At 43.5% G+C, this 21,028-nt stretch overlaps 1 protein-coding gene across 5 annotated transcripts in view; it reads right to left on the reverse strand.

Moving 5' to 3' along the window:
* Positions 1-21,028, reverse strand: part of WBP1L (WW domain binding protein 1 like) — a gene marked incomplete at its 5' end in the record, with an annotated part of 61,767 nt that overhangs the window by 2,363 nt on the left and 38,376 nt on the right. For 2 of the 5 annotated variants that reach the window (XM_082486166.1, XM_082486167.1), the window contains 2 exons: positions 1,410-1,571; positions 11,428-11,530. In XM_082486166.1, coding sequence (XP_082342292.1) covers positions 1,410-1,571; positions 11,428-11,530 — 265 coding nt within the window. Of the gene's footprint in view, positions 1-817; positions 1,070-1,409; positions 1,572-11,427; positions 11,531-12,943; positions 13,001-19,468; positions 20,683-21,028 lie in introns of those variants that run through there. The other 3 variants (XM_082486169.1, XM_082486168.1, XM_082486170.1) reach the window with 3 other exon arrangements.

Raw genomic sequence — 21,028 nt, forward strand, 5'->3', positions numbered from 1 at the left:
GAGGGAAGGAAGAGAAGTTATTTCATGAACAGCTTATCTCAGGAAACGAGTCACTAATACAGGTCCCTATGTCATTTGTCATCTACCAGCACCTTCCCACTAAACAGCTCAATGGGCTTTACAAGGGGGTGCCAAAACTTGGCCCAAATGAGACATGTCATGTTTTAGAGAAGCAGCAATGGCGGCACAGGAAGGCACCATTACAGGAGGAGACAGACATAGCTGCGAACAGCAGCCTGATCTCCCTGCTCTCAAGTATATGCTTAGGGATACCAGATGAACCTTTCCCCACCTCAGTACAGCCCCATAAACCACACCAAGGGATGGCCTGCGTTGGCTGGAGGGAACAACCTGGGAGATAACTCGCCAGCCCTCTCCAACACTGGCTTCTCAGCTGAGTTTCCACTTGCAAGAGCAAAGATCTCATCTCACAAAGCTTTGTGTAAATATGAAAAGACATGAGCAGTTACAAGGAACTTAGGATCCTGGCTTTTGGTTGTTGTTTTAGTGCTGGATTTGGTTTTTCTGGTGCAGTCTGAATAAACTGGCAGTACTGTCAAGACTGGCTTATTGTACTTACAGCCCCTCAAATCTACAAAAGATTTTGTTTATTTCTTAGGAGGCAACAGAATGGACTTAAATACTGGAAACATTTCAAGATAGCACTGCAGTTTTCCATGTGTAATTGTGTATCCCTGGGGCTGGGGAAGAAAGCGCTGCTGGGGATTATTTCTGAGGTGGCTGCTAGAGTTCAATGAGGAAAGCAAGTTCATACATGCAATTCAACAGTCCATTACAGGAAACTCAGTTGTGGTACCTCCAGTCAAAAGGCCGAGAATCGCTGTTCTCACACAGTGTAGCAGGGCACGAAGGAGAGAACAAAGCGATTGTACTTTCGCAGAGCCGTGGGCAACAGCTCCTTCGTGCAAACTCCTTGGGCAGCTCACCAGCAGATTCGTCTGGGAACCGCAGCACAGGGCAGGAGCCAGCATGGTCCCTGCTGAGGCACCACTTCCACCCAGCCTGTGTGACCGAATTTCATGAAGCCACTTCCCACATCTCAGTCCCACCAGCAGCAAGTGCAGGCTAGAAATGAGGAGCATCCATAAAGTCCTGAACAAATATTTTACGAACCTCCCCAGAGAAACACCCAGGGAATCACTTCACTCACAGAGACAAATCAAGGGTGGGCATGAAGGTGGTGTGGTTCAACTCCAGAGTGAAGGGGGCTCAAATGCATCCAGCAGCTGGAATACATCACCTCCTCTCTGCAAGCCAAAGTTAGGCAGCAAAGCTGTCCCCCACCCCTTGCTGAGCCCAACCACTGCTCCTTGTTTCCAACCAACACGGGAAACTCATTGCTGCCCTCCTCCCCACGGCCTCCAGGAGAAACAGTGTGAGGTACATACGGAAATAAAACGGCAGGGCTGAATAGTTATGGGCTTCCCGGTAAGCGATCAGGTTGATCTCGTGTTGCCGCTGCTGGGCCTGGAGACGATGCTTGGTGCGTCGGTGATGGCAAACACAACAGCAGCTGAGGATGATGATGATAGTCCACACCAGCCAAAACCCTGCAGCAGGGGAGAGCAAGTGTTAGCTACGGCGCGACAGCCACATCCAAACCCAGGAAACCCCACAAAGGTGATGGAGAAGATCATCAGAAAGCCTGGATCTGAACCCCACACTGCTCTAAAGGCAGAAATACAACTCTGGAGAAGAACGAGATGTGGAAACAGGGCTAAGCTCACCCCACTATTGCTCCCACCCTTTGGATTTCCTCTAGCCAAAAATATGAACAGAGCCGTGAATAGCATTGAACTTGTCTCCCACAGCCACTTCGGTTTGAAAATAACAGTCAAGACACAAAAGACACTCTGCAGATTGACCACAGAAGAAGAGAAAAACCCCAAGCACTATGTTTTGCTTTTGTTTGCACTGCTCTTTAATTTCCAGCCCAAATCCTTCATTGTTATGCTTAACAAAAAACATACTCTTTCTACATAAATGTCTCAAAATATTTTTAAAACTTATTTTTGTATTCAATGTCTTAAATTATCCAAAATTAAATTAAACTACCCCCCCCTCCCCCGAATCCTCAAGAAACCTAACTTCTGCTCCATTTGTGGTCACGGTTGGTTTCTGTGCACTGTCATACCCTACGTATACTGCTCCTTAAAAGGCAATTTTAAAAGAGCACTTCCTGAATTTTCTCCACTCCCTCCAACATGCGGAAAAAACCCTCCTTTCCGTAAATCCCCCTTCATGCTTGCATGCACTAAAAAAATGTTTCTGAGAGACACTTCAAAGAGCTACAACGTTCACTCCAGATGAGGCTTTAGTCTCCTGCAACTACACCCCACAAGCTCCACCTGCCTCAGAGGTGTCTTTAATCCCCTTTGTTTTTTTTTTTTTCCTCTCTGAGCTCAGCTCCTGCAGCTAGGGATACCAGGAGAGCTCCCCCTTTAGAAACATGGAGGCCTGGCAACCACTCCTCAGCTGAGATCACAACACTGTTTTCCTTTTGCTAAGGCCTCTGCCACTCTTCATTATTCCAAAACAGACAAAAGGAAGACTCCTAGTGCTACAGCCCATTTTCAGCATGGCCATTCTGCCCTGTGAGATCAAACTGCTTGTTTTTCCCTAGTAAAATCCTCTAGTCCCACCTTTACAATACCTTGATGTTTTCAGCATCCCCTGCTGAGTTAGCGCTGTTTTCTCTGCTAAGAGCTGGGTGGGGAAAGGTGAACAGTTTAGGAATTTGAAGAATGAGAGGAGTATTGCTCTGGCTCAGGACAAAGTGCAATCAACCCATATCACAGATCTCAGATCCACGCACCGGGGCTGTTTGTAGGTGAACTGGATATGCTGTATCATGCCTCCGAGCATTGTGAGCAGGGACTTTCACCTCCTTGTGTCGTAACCCAAATTCTCCATGTATTTTGGCACCACAAACTGAAATCTCTCTCTTGCCTTGCGCAACCGACTTCTCTAATGGACTGGATTCTGCCTTATACCCAAACTTATCAAAACCTGCTATCAAATGAAGGTGTTATATGTTCCATTTATTTTTGCTTGGCTGGAAATCAAGGTTCCTAGGCAGTTTTTCTAGCCAGCCTGCTCAGCTGTACCATGAGTGGCAGACAGAAGAATGTGATCTTCACTCCAGACAAGCAAAGGATGAAGCACTCAAGATGCCCTCTGCAGTTCCTTCAAACCAAGCTGAGAAAGTGTCCACTGCCCTCCAAACACCCTCCTGCTTCTAAAAAAGGCCTTTTTATATAAACTATAAGGATTGGTCTAGTCCACTCTTCCCCCCAAACCCAGGCATTTGCAATCATTGTCTCACAGTCTGAAGACTCCCACCAATACACTGTTTCTCGCTAAGAGAAGGTACTTTGACTCCTGCTTGCTGAGGAAGCAAGAACTCACTCATCAAACCCAAGCCATTGGCATAGCAAGCGACCATGCACTGAAGCAGGCCTGCAGTTCATCTTCCAAGTACTCCTTATTTTTGAAGAGCAGTCCGTGATCATACGTTCAAAAACAATGGAAAATTACACTCAGCTATTCAGGGATTTTAGTTACAGTTATGAAAACAGATGCTTTTTAACACATTTGATCATGTCCTTTCCCAAGGATTCTAGATGCAATGGTAGCAAGCAGCACTTAGTTAGTTAAGATGTCCTGGAGAACTGCCACTGTTAAGCAATCTCAGCTGTAGCAGCCGAATTTTTCTGCAGGGAATAACTGCTCCCACCCAAGACTGCATCCAGAAGATTAAAAAAGTATTTCTTTAGAAAACTTCTCTACCCATTCCAAAGAAATCCCAAAGTGCTTTGCAGACAAACTGATGCACAAGCTGAGAGTAGGGGTCAAAGTAAGCTCAGCCATTCCTGGGAAGATGTGCTGCAACTCTGTAAACAACAGGCAGTAACAACATACAACAGTTTAGGATAATAAATTAATGCTGGATCCTACTGAAACCACAGGTGGCATTTTAAGTAAACAGACCGTAATTTACTGGATTGCAATCTGGCCACTGTGCCAGGAACAACACCTCCATTCTTGTGCAAAGGGTCTATGCAAGCTCGCAACCACAAGTGGATGAGATTTGTTGTTTTTCATGGGAATTTCCAGAAAAAGAACCCACTAATACCACGTTATTGCCTGGTTTCATTAACTGCTGACAATTCCTAGAGCTTCTAGGAATTACTCAACCCCTGACTCAGCACAAGCCCAAGGACCTGCCTGGATGATCACATGAGGTCAGCAGCACGTGCCCACCACAGCCATTCGCTGGCCTGGCTTCTGGCATCCTCTCTAATGGCTTTGCCCCCACCTTGTCACGCAACAGCACATCTGCACCGCAGGGCTGAAAGGCCCCCCTAGTACATAGGAAGCAATAGGATGGGACATCCATAGGTGCTGAGGCACACAAGCAGCTCCTCGGTTGTTGCTTGAGCAGGGGTGCCAGCTCTGAGCGATGGAGCAGGCGCAGTCTGGTTGCAAGCCCAGCACGGTGCTGGGAGTCCAGGGCCTCCATAAAAGGCTCTACAATGTGCCCTAGCCAGAAGTTTGGGCACAGCTGCAATTTTGGCTGCAGAACAGAAAAACTGTAAAAGCCTAGCAAATATATAGTAGGGTCATTTATTTGGAAGAAAGCTATGTGTACAAGGCCAAGTGCAATTGTAAATATTATGTCTAAAAGTATGGAGCGAACAGTGAAGATGTCCAGGGCTGAGCGGCGCATTTGTACACTTGGTGATGCTTGGCATCAAACCAGCAGCAGGGAGGTAAGCCGAGCAGACCACTGGCTCATGCACCCAGAGGCTCGTCTGGCAGGAGAGGAAGGAGGGGAATTTCAAATTCACCCAAAGAACACACTACACAAGCAGGAAATGCAGAGGCTGAGCACAGTAACAGTACACACTAACACCTCGTTTGTGGCAAAAGCAGCCACTGGCACTGCTTCATGCTGAAAATGGGTGAGATGTGCAAAGGCAACATAAGTTTGGCATTAAAAGGCCTCTAAAAGCCAACTTAAACTGGGATTCTAGTTGCCTTCACTGTTCCCAAAAGCCCTCCCTGTACTCTTCAACATGTGCTTCCTTCCCAAATGGACACAAGCTGGTTTCCAGCCGCACCATGTTGAGCTATCGCTCCAGTCACTGGAAAAGGAGGAAAGTTTGGGAGACACTGGGCATCTGAGCCAAGTTTGCCATTAAATGTCTGATTTCAGAGAAAGCATTTTCCCTTGTCAACCTGAGCACTGGGACGAAAAGCTTGTGACAATCTTGAGGGCAATATGACAGGCAGGGAGCAAACAGGATCTTTGGAAAAACAACCGCTGAGGGACAGCATCAACAGAAGCAATGCACCAGTTCAGTGCTAAACATGCACTGGGGGACCATTAGACTTGAAGGCAACTTCAGGCTTGCTCTTGGTTTATGTCAGAAGTTAAAACACTCTTAAGTCCAAAAAAGGCTGAGTCCTGAGAAACACTGCTATATTTTCTGTTAAATTCACTGGGGATGCCAATGGGTGGATAATGATGCAACCAAAGGGTGAATCAGACACAGCCAAGGAGCTGAGTTTTGCCAAGAGATTTCCATGTCAGAGCATCAAAACCTTTCATAAAAAGAAAAAAGAACCACCAACCTCTTACCCAGCATCAGACAGGCTCAGAGCTGTAAGCTCTACATGAGTGCCAAGCTCAGAGAGTCAGAATGGGAGCTGCAGAAAGACCTGGGAGCAGAATTAGCTCCCATGAAAGCCACCTCTCACAAGGAGGGGAAATACCCAAGAAAGAGAAGGCTGCTGCATTTACAGTATCCTTGGAAAAGGGAGCCCGATCACATGGTCACACACCAAAGATGTTTTCTACCAGCTGTGAAAAATATGCCAGGCTTAAAGCATCAAGAAAAACCTTTTTGGGACACTGACCATAGTTTTGCCCAAACTTAAGAATAATTAAGAATAAAAAAATAAAATTTAAGAATAAAAAGAGCATTCCCTTCTCATGAAAAAGGGTGGAAGCAATGTTCAGTCTGATGCTGTACTTTTCTGCCTGGGATGTTGGCACCAGTATTCCCGTTGAGGGAAGCTCCTTTTATCCTGTGCAAAATGGAAAACGTTTTCTGGAGTGTTCCAAGGGTAGAAACAGAGAAATCTGCCCTCAAGTTCACGGTAAACTTGGGCAAGTGCCATCACTCTGTTGGCAGGAAGTCCCCTAAAAGCAAGCCAAAACATACTGCAAAGTGTTTTTGTGTCTGCCTGACAAGCATCTGGGTAATAGCTTTGGCTCTATGAGAGCTGGTTCTGAACAGAAGGAGAAGTGGGACAATTTCATTGACTAAAAAGTGATGTCCCAAATGGTGGCCTCGCAATCAGCCATGGCTGGAAAAAAATTGTCTTTCACAGGGCCAACGCTATCAGCAAAAATAGGAGAGAGATTTAATTGGTACCACAACCCAGACGCACTTGGGTTTAATGGTCTCCTTGGCACTGAGACCTCATCATCTCCTGCCACTTCAGACACAAGCCTGTATGACTTGATGCTGCTGCTCAAGAAAGCCAGATGAAGGATCCAGGCCATAGGCCGGTGAACAGGGAAAAAGAAGAGGCTGCTGAATGATGTGGTCCTCTCCTGACTGTCTCTTCCATATCGCCTGCTGCCTCCTCCACCTCTACTTCTGCCAGCACAAAGTTGTGTGCCACTGTGCTTTGAACTGGTTTGGGGGAACCAGAGCAGGTTGAAACTCATCTGCCAAACACAACAGCAGCAGGAGAAAGACTGTGACTTTCAGTGACAGTTTTATGTCAGTTTAAATAAGTGGAACTGCAGCCCTAACCTGACCACACTGCTGGAAAATTACTGAGTATTTGTGGAGTAGAACAGCAAAAGAAAAAAAGCTGAAGGCAACATCTCCAACTCCTGCTCACCTGCTCCCAGACTGGTAAGTCAAACAAAAGGAGATGGACATTAATTGCAGCTGGTTTGTAGTTTTCAGAATAGTGTCCAGTACACATGGTACACCCACTGCCATGAGATAAGACAGAAAAAGACAGGTTTCAGAAAAATCCTTATCTTGCAATGAAAGTCAACTTGAGGCAGCAAATCCAGACACTGTTTTTGTGTGTCTCTCCTGGGGAAGGAGCCTTTGGAGAGTAATTGCTCCTGTGCTCAAAATGTTCAAAATCAGCAAAAACATTAACTGTGCTGCCTGCAAACAGAACATTTTTTCGTGTACAACCCTTCCACTAGAGCCCAAACAGTCAAGATCTTTTTTCCTTTTTTTTTTTTTTTTTTAAATTTCAGAAACACAGGGGCTCAGTATCACTGCTAAAGCAGCCAAAATGAAGCAGAACAGGCACATCCAATATCTGAATACTCGCTCATTGCCAATGCTGATTTGTTGTACAGTACCTAAACGACCCAGGACCAGTATACTTCGAAATCCTACAACTGAGATCTTCTGCACACAGTGACCAGCTGCCTGTTTCCATGCTCCACAATTTCTGAAGCACAGCGTACTATTCTTCCAACCACACCATGCAAAACACTTTCTACAGCTTTGCTTGCTGTGTTCAGAACCTCTGGAATTGTCTAATTTCACACTGGTCCTCAATAGGCAAGGAGAGACACGAGGATCACAGAATCACAGAATAGTCAGGGTTGGAAGGGACCTCTGGAGATCATCTAGTCCAACCCCCCTGCCAGAGCAGGGTCACCTACAACAGGGTGATCTGGATTTGGTTTTCAGTCCACATTATACATTCAAACTTGGGAAAATCCAGAATGTCTGAGTCCTTATTCTTAACCTGCAAAATGTGAGAACTGCATGCCTCGATCACCTTCTCTCCTGTATTTTGAGAAGTGGTATTTTGGAACATTTACATAGTAAGACACTTGTCAGGCCTGGCCAAAGGCCAACATTGGAAAACTCCAGCAAATCACAATCACACTGTAACAGACCTGAATAAAAGCAGCTAGTAAGCAAAATCCAGTGGCTGCTGCCATTCTCTCAAGACCACAATCTCTCCTCTGGGCACTGTGAGCTTTCTGGGGAACCCAAAGAAATTGTTAGGCTAAAATGTTGAACCTGCTCAAACACCATCAAAACAAACACCTTTTCCTATGTGAGGAAACACGACAGTGAAGCCCCTTCTTCCCTATTACTTCTTATGCTTCCATTCCAAGAAAATTAAAATACACATTGCACTTTTCCCCCCATATTACCAGCTACCAAGCTCAAACTAAGTACTAATTAGATCTTTATATAGCTATTAAACCTATATATAAAAATCTGGATATAGTTTTATTATTTGGCAGCATGGCACTTTTTTTTTTTTTTTTTTTTAAAAAAGTGATGGGTGGGGAATCTGACCGGGCTGTTATCTAATTTTAAACACAGGCTGTCCACCTGCTTGGCATATCATGTTCTCCACTCCTCCACTCCACCCCTTAACAAAATAATACCTTGATTTTGCATCCTATTCCACTACCCGCAAGGACTGGTTTATAATTACTGCAAATTACTTGCTGTCTAGAAATGTTGAGATCAGCCATTTTCAAAGACAAATGTCCCTCAAATTCTTAAACAGGGAAAAAGATCCTTTTTACAGGAAAAACTCCAAGCGGCCACAAGACAAGATCACATTTCAGAAGGCATATCCAGCAACGACAGACTAGTTTTCTTTTCCATTTCAAACACCACCCTCCTTTGCTTCTTCTCCCCACAAAGCTGTGGTGGTAAATAAACCCAGGATTTAATTCAACAGGACTAGCAAGAAGGTCTGTTTTCAGGCCCACACAATAGCCCTGGTGGTCCAAGAAGGTCAAGAGGAGCAGAACCTTCCCAAAAGCTACTTCAGTACGTGCATAGACTGGTTAAAATCAAAACACAGAACAACCATGAAGCCATACTTAAAATGTGCTGCTAACTTAACTGTTCATTAACCAAAAGTTATTATTAACTTTTAAAAAGCTAATCTATTCCCAAGCATGTAAAGCTGTTGCTCTCCACACCATCAATTCACTGCCCTAGACTACTTACATATACTATCACTGCTATTCACCTTGAAGGTCTTAAGCGTGCCTCACCACATGTACCTACCAGAGATATTCAACAATTCCTGGAGCAGCAGGTAAGTTCTGCAGCTGTGGTCACAAGCTCTAGAATATGAGTTTCCCTATATTTAAAGGACATGTGCCCCCTGGTTCTCCCCTTCCAATCCCAGAAACCGTTTTCTAACACTCATAATGGCAAAGCAAGCTTTGAAAATATTAACCAATTTTAAATCAATGTTGGATGTTTGGCTGAATTTGCAGAAAGCCTAGAAGAACAGGTCTCACGTTTGCATTATTCCCCTCACCTCCGCGTGGTATATGATGCTCTCTGCAATGCAGAAGGGATGTGAATCTCAACACAGAAACCTATTCCTCCAGCAGTGTGTGCCACTAATATGTTTATTCCATGATCTCAGCATGACCTGTGTGCTTGCCCTAGAAAGAAGCCTGAAATATTCTGCTTCCTTCTAACAAAATCTGGTTTTATCTTCCAAGAACTTTTATGATGCAGCCAGGCACTGCCAAGTATAAAAGCCTGTGCCATACTGAGAGCGCAAAGACAGTTAAAGTAAAATCATTCCATTCAAACGGCAGGGGGCTATTGTTCAGACTTTATTGTTTGTATGCAATTCAATTAAGCCTCTCTTTCAGATGTCCATGGGAGAAACATGGCGACTGTGGAACAAGCTCCAGTGTGCAGCTGTACTCCACGCTGTTGCTCAATTTAGATCCTGCTTGCTACAGAGCCTGTAAGTCCTTGCATACATGCCTCTTCCTCTACATTCCCACCCACACAAATCCAAAACTGGGTCTGATATTCCCCACTCTGCTTTGTCCATGAATCCCCATATAGTCCGAACAAATTCCAGCCATCCGTCCTGCCTGTGTTGCTGACTCCCACAATCTGAACCAGGCAGTCCACGGCAGCCACGCATTCATGCCTGTTTCTCAGCCTGCTAGGGTCCCTGGAGCTGCCCACCTGGTCCTGAATCGTTTCTTGAACCGTTTGCAGACTTCTGAAAATAAAGCTGCTGTAAAAGGTCTGCAATACATTCAAATCCTGCCATTAATACCGACACAGCCAGCCACCACAGTCTGAGGCAGTGTGTGTGTCCTGAAGGAGTCAAGAGTCCTGTTTACAACCACTTCACTGGTTAATTTGAAAAGTAAAAGCATGTTTCTAGACTAAAGGATAAAGTGTCAGCTATTCCTGTCCTTGGATGCAGGTTAAGTGACACTCTTTGTATGTATAATACATTTCCACACACACGCTACTTCTGAGGAAGTGAAACTGTGGGGACTGGGGGATTAAGTAGATAGCACAGTTGCCTAAAAGCTACGAGATACCATTGGGTGTGGTAAGAAAATATCGCCAGTCTCCAATGTGGGGATACAATGTTCAAAGTTAAACATTTTCAAATTCTGGGAGCAAAGACCCCTTCTCAGCCTAGAGTCCTGGCAGTACAACAGCATGTCAACATCAATGTTCAGCCCTTTGTGCTCCTCCTCAAGAAAGGGAGACACCATCAGATCAGCACGACTCTAAAAGTTTGCTTTTTAAGTTCAGCATTTCTTACTTTCCTGTCCTTTCAACTTCCCATTTTTCCATGTATCATTATCACAGTTTTGCTGACCTGCTTTGACCTGTCTGCTGCTGTCTAAAGGGAATTAGGTACATTCACTCAACCACTCACTAGAAACGTGTAGTTTTAAATACCAGATTTAGGGGAAGAGAAGACACGAGGGGTTGCAACGGGCAATGTATGTTCCTCCCAGCCCACAGTATTCAGCCACTGTCAGTGCACAAGATTTGCCCCATGACCCTCTCCACCCAAGGATCTATGCTCCAAACACAACGCGTCCTGAAGAGAATAAACATCCTGGCCCCACTCCTTGAAAGAACAGCTTTAAAAAGATAATTCAGATTTAAATTGTCATTCTTGCGAAGAACCCAAACAGTAAGATGAAAGATACTGAATTCATTCTCTGAGCATGTCTAACTCTAGTGTTGTGCATGTGGGCATTTCTCCCTCAAGTGTGGTCTCCTCACTTGCATACAATGTTATTTTGAGTACCCTCAGTATTGCCCAAATCAGTGAGAAGACCAAACAACAGATCTCCAGTGATGAACATGGAAAGATGACCCATTACTCCTCAAAAAGCAGGCGATGCCCATTTTAACAACCCTATTTCCCTTGCCATATCAGGTCAACTCCAGTTTGTGTTGGAGTGAAACGCAATGGCAATGCATAACAAGGGCTGAATACCAAACCCCACGGGACACAAGCCAGACCTGTACTATGGTACGAGAGCCATGCAGATTAGGAAGGGAAGCCATACAAAACAGAAGGACTTACACCAGAGTTCATAGTAGTAGTTGCAACACTGGGATTGTCCACAACAGTGGCCCGTTTCACATATGTAACTTTGATTGTTGACACCCATGCAGGTTTCCTTGTCCTAAAATTAAACAGACACACTTTTAAGATGCTTTGTCAGTGTAAATGTAATCTTTTACTCAACGATCTGCAAGCATTTCAAAAGTCACAAGTTATGGTCTTGGGAAACTCTAAAATACATAGAGGTTAAAATACAGCTAAGGATCACCAAAAAACCACAACGGACTGTTCAGAAGAAAACCCCATATCTCCAAATTCATGAGTCACATTGCTTTAGCATCTAGTCAGCACTGCTTTTTCATCATTCCCCTCCTTTTCCATTAAAAGTTGTCACGTTTTGGGAGTCAGGCATTCTCATAAAGAGATGTCATTTGTTCCACATTTTACACACTATTGCTCCATTACTGGGGCTGAATGCCAATTGGAGGAAATGCATTAATAAAAAGAACATTATAATTTGAGAAAAGACTGCTTGGATTCATTTAGATGTAAATGATAATTACAGTATGTTCCTGCAAGATTCCAATCTAAAACGATTCCTTCATAATTAGACATGTGCTTTATATAAGATCAGCATTCCTGTAAAACTTCTTCCTGGAATAGCGAAGTAGTCCAGGAGCAGAGCCAAATCAGCTGTACTGTATCACCCAGCAGGTTCTCAGGATACTTAAGATGGAAAAGGACTATGGTGTGAGGTCTCAGTCCCCCCCAGTGGTGCACCACTTCACAAAAGTCCATGTTTTCCTGCTAGTCTGAAAACATGGGTGAGAAAAAGTACAAAACACAGAAAACCAGAAGCATTTTACAGGTTGTGGTTTGTACATCCTCTAATAGGCTTTGGGGTAACCTGGAAGTTAGAATATACTACACGGTTTCTTAAGAAACAAACAGATCTTAATAAAAAACATTGATGTTGCAAACAAACCTGTAACAAAGTCTAAAATTTTCACTTTCTTTGACTTAAAATTTATGATAAGGCAAAGAAAATGTGCAGAGGTTTATACTGAAAGACATGTTGAAAGAATGCATTTTGTAAGTACCATCTTTCAAAAAAAATCAAACAAAAACCAACAAACCCAAACAAAACAAAACAAACACACACAAAACAAACAAAAAAGCCCAACAAAACCCAACCAGCTAAGCAAGAGCAGCAAGCCCAAGGAGCAGGCTGCAAGAACGTACATTGGTGGTTCCCAACACTTGCTGAACTGCACTGTTTCTCTATTTTATGTGAGTGCACCACAGCCGAACTTCTCACAAGCCTCTATGGAGTCACCGTATGCGCAAAATACAAAGTCCATTTCAAATTATGGACCACCTCACTGAACAAGTGATGTAAGGCAGCAGTTTCAATGCAGAAGAGTCTAAATTCTTAAGACGACTCAGTCTATTTGGGGATCTGGGGGAGCACTGGCACTCCCCCACCACACAGCACCCCAGTACCTCCCCAACGCTGGGCCTGCAGGTCCCTCACCTGAGCTCCCATATTATAGCAGAGAAGAACCTCCTACCACCTAAGGTTCAACAGAAAAGATCCCATGCTGCATTTTTCTCCTAAGAAGTCACACCAACTTTTGAAAGGGTTTTGATTGTATGAAGGCACAATTCAGCAAACACGACTCAGCATATGAAATACCCCTTCCCCTCCTTCCACAGGTATGGCGATTTCCACAAAACGCTCTAAAACGGGCCATCTCCTTAAAATTCATCTGCAGAGGCAACAAGCTGGAGGGTACCTGACTCCCGTTTCCAGAAAGAGAGGAACATTTTGCTGGACAGACAAGTCAAACTGCTTTACTGCAGGTAGCTAAAGCAAACGTTTTATATTTTGGTCTTGAGAGGCTGCATGCCAGTAGTAGAAACAACCTTTTCCTATCGGGTAAGGAGGTGTTTTCCATCTCTAACTGCAGTGGCTAATAGCAACTTCTAGGAGACACTGTTGAGCGAGCACAGCATTTTCTGCTGCAGGCATGCTATTCATTCCAAAAATTGTAAATTTAATCAGCAAAAGAACTAGAAACCAGACACGTCTATTCTCTTTCTGTTCTTCTTTTTCTTTTTTTTTTTAAATTTTTATTTTTCACTTTTCCTCATTTTTGCTGGCCTTGCAGAGTTAATGTAACGGACAAAGAGCATAGATTTTGGCTCTCACATCAACAGAATTGAGAAATTAAGATCCCATTGCAAAATTGTAATCCTGTTGATAATGCACAAGCCAGAAAGTGACTGGCTGAGGTCTGTGGTTGTGACACATGAAGATCAATGCGACCTGTTGAACCAGCAAATGAATCACATGGAGCTGATGAAAGAACAGGGTCCCACAGTGCCATTTCAGGAACTCCTCTGCATCCCAACACTGATTTGTCCTTGACCAGCTGTGTTTACCCCCAAAAATTTGTTCCATTCAGTGTTGTCTGCTTCAAAGAGTAGCAATAAGGAACACATTGGTGTCTTTTGGCAGCAGCAACCTATAACAGCTTCAACATCACTCTATTTTTCCCACTGAAGAACTTGCAGCAGTCCTGTTTCCGCAGTCTTTCATCACATCATCCTTTAATTTGAACTTCCTGGTTCCCTCTTGCCAACCTTATTGCATTTGAAACGACCTTTCCACAATGCCATATGCTTATGTGCAGGGTTGCTTCTTGTTAGCTCAGCCGGCAAACAGGTCTATGAGGGGATGGGTGTACAGGTTGAACAGAAGATCTTCAGCAGCTAGGTATTCTGCAGGTTTCTCCTGCCTGGTTTTGGAGATCAAGCCCATCTAAAGTAGAATCAAATCTTACTATCCAGAGCTGCTTTACACACTGACCAAGAGAAATCATTTTCCTGGCTCATGTGTAAGCGCTTGTACCTTTGAATAGTCTCGCAGTTAGCTTTCAGTTCCCACAGTTCAGAAAGTCCAGGGTTTCAAAGTCCTTGCAGTGCTGGTCACCAGCCATGCTCCTCAAAGTCCACACAGCTTCTCTTGGAGCCTTTCTGCAGCCCTCTGCCAGCCTGGCCACCGATGGGTTTCTAGGAACATGGAGCCGTCAGACTCAGTGCCACGTGTCAGACCCGGAACTGTCACCCTTGTTTCCAAACAGTTTTACGGAATCAAGGAATAATTTAGTTTGGAAAGGATCACAGCAGGTCACGTGGCCTGACCCCTGCTTGGAGCATGGCTACCTCCAATACTACATTACGCAACTTGGCACAGGGAAGGAGCAACATAAAGGCAAAAAATCTTTGGAAAAAGTCTACTAGGCAAAGATTCCAGCACAAGGAGAGCATTGTTCTGGGATGTTACAGGTGTCTCCTTTGGACCAAGCGTTTCATTCTCCTTTCCTCTCCCTGCTTACATCAAGACTCATTTCTGTGAAAAGCTGAACCACTGTACAGTTTCTCGCACTGTTTTGCAAGCCAAGGAAGAGGTTATGTACTACCATCAGTACAGGCCATGACAGAGACCATGACATTTTTTGTTAGGAATCTTCTGCCTACTGCCAAGCACTTTGATCAGGCTTCAATTGCTAATTAAATCCCAGCCTGCACTTTTCATACCATCAGCGTTGCATTATTTCTAGTTCCTTCTCCCATTCATTTTTTGTGTCATATGCTGCCAAATGGTAACTACTTAAGACATATCAGCAATGTAGTTATCTATAGTCTAAATGTCTCCTGAAAACAGTTACACAAGTGCTTGTGCTATGAAAGTACACTATTTCCTCTTTCACACCAACAGGCATGGACAAGGCACAGGACTGAGAGAGTAGTTTTATAGGCAAGAAAACTAAATACGGGGGAAAAAAAAATAAATCTCATTAGAAGCAAAGTTGGAGCACTCACATTTTATTGACCTGTCTTTGTTTCTAGTTTCTATTTCAAGTAGTGCTTGTAATGATAATTTTTAATCATTCTTAGCAGCATGAAGCTTTTAACTGAACTACGTTCCATGAACTACTATGCCATGTTGGGTGCCAATTAAATTTGTCGTTCGTTTAGTGTCCGGCCCAGCCTAAACCACTACTACAAAGAGGTTTTGTTGGGTTTTTTTAGGTAGTCTTATGAAAACAAGGAAGGGGGAGGGTTTCTTTCTGAAATCACTTTCTTCCCCAATAGCCAGTGGCTATCACATTCCAGCGCAGGCTTCCCTGCTGAAGGACAGTCTTGTTTTCTTGCTGTCCGGGCAAGCACATCCCTCCCCACCAGCCTTTGTTCAGCTAACTATAGATGCCTCCAGACAGGATTACTAAACAGCATCTACACAGGTCTGCTCTTAAAGAGAAGTTCAACTCCATTAGAGCAGCATATTCCCGTTTTGCAACTAAGAAGCCTGAACATGCCATCCGCTATCTCCCACTTGCAAAGCCTAGGAGATTTCCAGCTAATTTCAAGGGATTGGCTTTGTCCTGTAAAGCAGCACGTGCATCATTGCCTCCTTGGCATCATACTAAGAGCTGACGCAGATCTGAGGAACTGGAATCATCAGATCTCTGACACACATTCCAAAGCTGGAAGCTTTCAGGAGAAGGCTCTGCAGTTCTGGAGTCTGTGTTCTCTCCCTATCCAGTCCAATAGAGACCATTCGTTACATCTGGTGCAGGGTCTTTCTCATGAAACTGGTTGAGTCGGGAAGACCACATATTGATGCATTTGGAGCATCTCTTCGTATTTTAGATGTGGCATTTTAGATTAGTTTTCACTTGTCATCAACTTTATAAAGCAACTTTGTTTGAATAAAAATAAGATATTTTTTTTTTCTTATTTTCTTGTTGATATTTGGCATTTGTGATAAACCCACAACCATGCTGGCAACTCTGCCAGTAGCACACTTTTGCTGTCAAGTGCTTTTACAAATAATCCTTAAAATATCCAGCAGTGGTAGGTATAAGAGAACTCAAGGCACTGCCATATGTTGTCACATCTGAAGCTAGAGCAAACACTAACATCAGTGCCAGGGAAAAAAGCCAATTACTTTCTCCACCTTCCAGTTTAGTATTGGATCTTTGCTGGAGATCTACGTGACAAATTAAAGGTCAAAATGTGGGGCATGATCAAGACAGGAGGCTTTCATGGAGGTCTGCAAGTTGCCTGAACTGCCCCTCACTGCAAGAAAGAATGGAATAAGACCTCCTTATCCTACTTTTGTCAAGTTTTTCAGAACTAAATGGTTGGGTTTAATGCCCATAAATCTGTTAGGATTTATTGTGTCTGAACCCAGAGTAGCCATTTCCCCAGTAGAGGGAAATAAGAACTGATTGACAGTGGAGTATCATTACAATAAAAGGATCAAGGCACTTCACACATTTCTACTCTCAAAAGTCAGCAGTTAACCTGGGAACATTGTTGCTATGTCAAAAAGGAGAAAGATGAAGATGAGCAAATTCCAGACCAGTGTGGCTATTTTCCAAGCTGAAAATTAATATGTGTAACTGCAGCAACAAACACCACAGCCCACGCTCAAAAGTGCATAGTTGGCAGTGAACCACCTACAAAAGATGACTCCTCAGCTGGCATTAACCAGGTAACCAAAACCAGCAGTGGCTGATATCACAGAGATCTAATAACCATTTTAGCTTTTTGCTCTGTCTCCTCTTTCCATAGAATTCCGGCCTCCATTACCCTAAATATGAGCACCTTGCATTTATATGGCCTCTGTGTCATTCACTCTGACAGAGTATTCACCCTAACCTTGGTAATGCCCAGACACCCTGGAAAACACTTTGAAATGGGACTTGCATTTACTGGCAGCAGGTTATATGCCATTCCTCTCTTGTAGGATAGCCAGTTTTTTCAGACCTACTCTAACTTCCTATTCTTTCCAAACTTCTGTGCAGCATTTGTCAAGGCACTACATAGCAAATTACTATTTGAACTGGGGGAGATGGAGATTAATAACGGAGTAACAGGGGTGAGTAAGGAACTGAATAACAGGCATGCAAACAGTGGGACACAGCGAAAAGCCCAGCAGCAGGCTAAAGGGAGACTGCCAAGCTGGCATCCACCGGAGGGCAAGATGCTACCGGTTTTACCAGGACTTGGGCTCAACCTGTGGCCACTCCAGACCTTCTGGTTTCACAGCTCTCATAGGGGACTATGGTAATAAGCATCTATTTAATAATAATAAAAATCCTGACCTAGTTATTTCACTAATCTCATTACTCGCAGGCAGCAGTCCCTTGCTTTCAGTATCCAGCTGCACCCATAACAACAAAGCAGGATGGATTTAAGCAAGTGACACAATCTTCAGAAAACTGTATTAAAAATACATATTTTGAGTAACTCACAATCAGTATTTGAATGATATATACTCTTTAAGCACCCAGAGTAACAGAATGGAAGTGACTGTCAGTATTTTAAATATGTTAGAAACAACCAACAGAAAAAACTGTATTTGATACCCACTATTTATGAGCTACCACTTGGCTTTTACTCAAACTCACATATCAGACTATCACTAGTGCTGGTTAGCCAAGCCCATCAACAATAGCTCATGAGAATGCAAACATAAAGCTACTGAAGACAACAAGCATCTCTGTCACATAAGAGACTCAAGTGGTAGTAGGTTAAAATTGTTACTGAAAATATTAGGCTGGAATGCCAAATCTTGACATCCTGGTTTGTCAGCTGCCCCCCAGTTCCTAACCAAAATTCATCCTAAATAAAAAAATTACTAGATCCTTTCAGAGAAGAACAGCAGGTGGGATAGCAGTAAGGACAGGCAGAACTGCAGGGGAACCCTGAATCACCAGGGCAGCTCAGGACTGATGCCTACCCCAAAACCTCCAGTCCTTCTCCCATCTTCATAAACACTACACTTGTTAGTCCTTTGGAACATAAAAGCAAAAATCCACCATCTAAGCAAGCACCATGCCTTTGGTGGATTCAATTTAACGTAAGCACGTAAGATTGGTAAAGATGAAACAGGCTTTGATTGCTGCGAGTTACTGGAACCTCGGGTGCCAGCCTCTGCCAGCACGACAGGGGATAAATTCCTGTAAGCCTGCCTTACGACAGACAACTGATGCCAGGAAATAAATCAAGTTTGGACATTTCTTCATAAGACACCCACCACAAATTCTGTTTTGCTGAATGTGGAAAAAAAAAAAAAGTGTTAAGTTCAAATACTTAAAGTATAATAAGTGGGGGAGCAAGGATGCCTCTGAGCTGTCCCAGGCACAATGAAGATGTCCAAAATGGGAATTTTAATCCACAACATTTATTGCTTCACTAATGCCAGCGTCAGGAGAATTATATTTAAATCACCATGATTAATCAGCCACAGCAGACCCATCTTCACCCCCAGCGGATGCAGAACCTCTGAGGTTTTATTAACCTTTATCTGAGGAACAAATTGGTTTCTTGCATCCATTTATCTTGGAGAAATAGTCCAACAATCTTTAAAGGAACATTGTCCTTTCACAGATTGTGGACACTTCGATGTATTTCAGTAAGAGCTGGTTTCATTTTTGTTTATCGCAAGTTTCACTTTCAGACTCCAAGAACTGCACATTCGCATTTTAAGCACCACGTGAAAGTGTTTACTTCCTTCACGCCTTGCTAGAAGCTTCCCAGCTGTAGTCCCAGCCTTTTCACATTAAAGATAGATGCTTCTAGGAAATTACAGTTTTGAGGCTGTCTTGCTTTTTGTTGTTTTAAACTACCAAACAGTTGACAACACTGAAAATCTCAAGCAGTTAAAACTGAAAAGGTTAGGAATCCAACATTTTAACATTTTATTTTTTTTTCCCTTTTACATTTATGCATTGAACTAGATGAACGTGTTCAAGCTTCCATCTGCACCCCCTAAGAGGAAATGCTCACTTAAAACTGAAAGCTGAGATCCTCTACAACCATGTTTCCTGGGACGGGAGCTTTAAACACCCACGTTGTACTGATGTCAGACAGAGCTGACCTAGCTTTTTAGGCATTTAAACATCATCCCCACTGCAACACCAGAAAAAAAAAAAAAAAAAAAAGAACACCCAAACCAAAAAAACAAACACCCTATTTTTACCATGTGTTCAGCAGTCCATCTGTTGTGCTGCAATGCCACTGGGTCCCAAAGAAGAAGTGAAGGCAGATCCAGGGGAACCAGTTGTTCAGTGCGGTGCAGCAGTGAGCAAGGGGTGCCTGTCCTGGGGAGCCGAGGCTCCCACCACCATCATGGCTGCAACGCCACCGTTTCCTCCTCTTCACGCAGCTCACGGGAGGGCACCCCAGGATCAGCACCCCTTGTGTTGAGTGGGAACAACAACAAAGGACATCCCAGACAACCAAGCGGTTTACAGTCCGAGTGCAAACTCAAGAGACAATAGAGGCGGATGCGTGACGAGATGTTCCTGAATTCCTCCCACAGTTTTAATTAAATAGCACTGTTCACTAACAACCCTTTCCCCTCTCCCTGCTCTTTTAGAAGTGGAAAAAGAAATTTCTGAATATTGTCTGCGTGCAGGACACAATCACAAATATTTTTTTTTTTAAATCTAAAAATGATTGAAACTTAAAATTATTAAAACTAAGAAAAGTTGAAGTAGTTCCGCAAGCAGCTCTTTCCCACTATATCCCTCATCAGTGGATAAAAATAGTCAAGAGCTTTGCTCTTGTGTTCTTGAGGCAACACCTTTTTTCTGCTTCCTGTAAATGCCTCTGTAGCGATGCCGAAAGTTACAAACAGAGAAAAAAGTACAATCCAGCCCACTGAGATAAACAGATGTTCGCAGTTTGAGCAAATTAAGCCAAATTACACCTAACTTCTGGTTTTACACCTTATGCAGCACCTCAATTGTCCCAAATGCATCTCTAAAACAAAAAGATTAATTTAGAAATAGGAACTTTAGAGAAAAACGCACCTGTGAGACTCCAGCAATCTCAACATTTCAGCCAGGTATGTCTCACTGACAGTTGAGAGTTACCGAAAGGCATTCAGCCTTCGTGCCCAAATTTCCCTCTTTGGTTCATTTCCGAGGTTTTTAGGGAAAGTCTCTTTGCTCCGAGTGCTAACAAGTGAACTATTATTGTCGCTATTGCATTCAATTACAGAAGGTCATTGTGCTAGAGGTAGTTTCTTATGTAAAACTGTTTTCAGTTCAGCAGGGTGGGAGGGAGGGGGGAGAGCTGCATTTCACCAAAAACTGAACTGATAAGGAAAAAGAGCACTGTTTACTCAGCAATGTGCTCTAAGTCCTTTTGCGTTCGTTTCTAAACAACTGAAAGTAGGTAGTTTAAAACATGCTACGGTCCAATCTTGAATTTTTAATTCTAAATTAGAAACTGCAAGCAGCATTCTGATATCATGCAATATCTATTTATTGTGGATTACAGATCCCAGCAGCGCTGGAAAGAGTTTACAGTTAAGATTCCCCTCCAGACGTGCCTCCCAGACCAAAAAAAGGGTTCGCTCTCCCTGAGCCTAGGAACACATAGTTGGCACCTCCTCCAGTGGGGAGCAGCTGGGCAGTTGCTACTGTTTCTCATTCCACTCAACATTACCAGCTATTAAATTTTCCCAAGTTTCTTGTTCAAGCTCAAACTCTCCCAGAACAATTAAAAAGGCACCAAGCTGGGGGTCTCAACA

This window comes from Vanellus vanellus (assembly GCF_965231255.1).
Source record: "Vanellus vanellus genome assembly, chromosome: 7".
NCBI classification, from domain to species: domain Eukaryota; kingdom Metazoa; phylum Chordata; class Aves; order Charadriiformes; family Charadriidae; genus Vanellus; species Vanellus vanellus.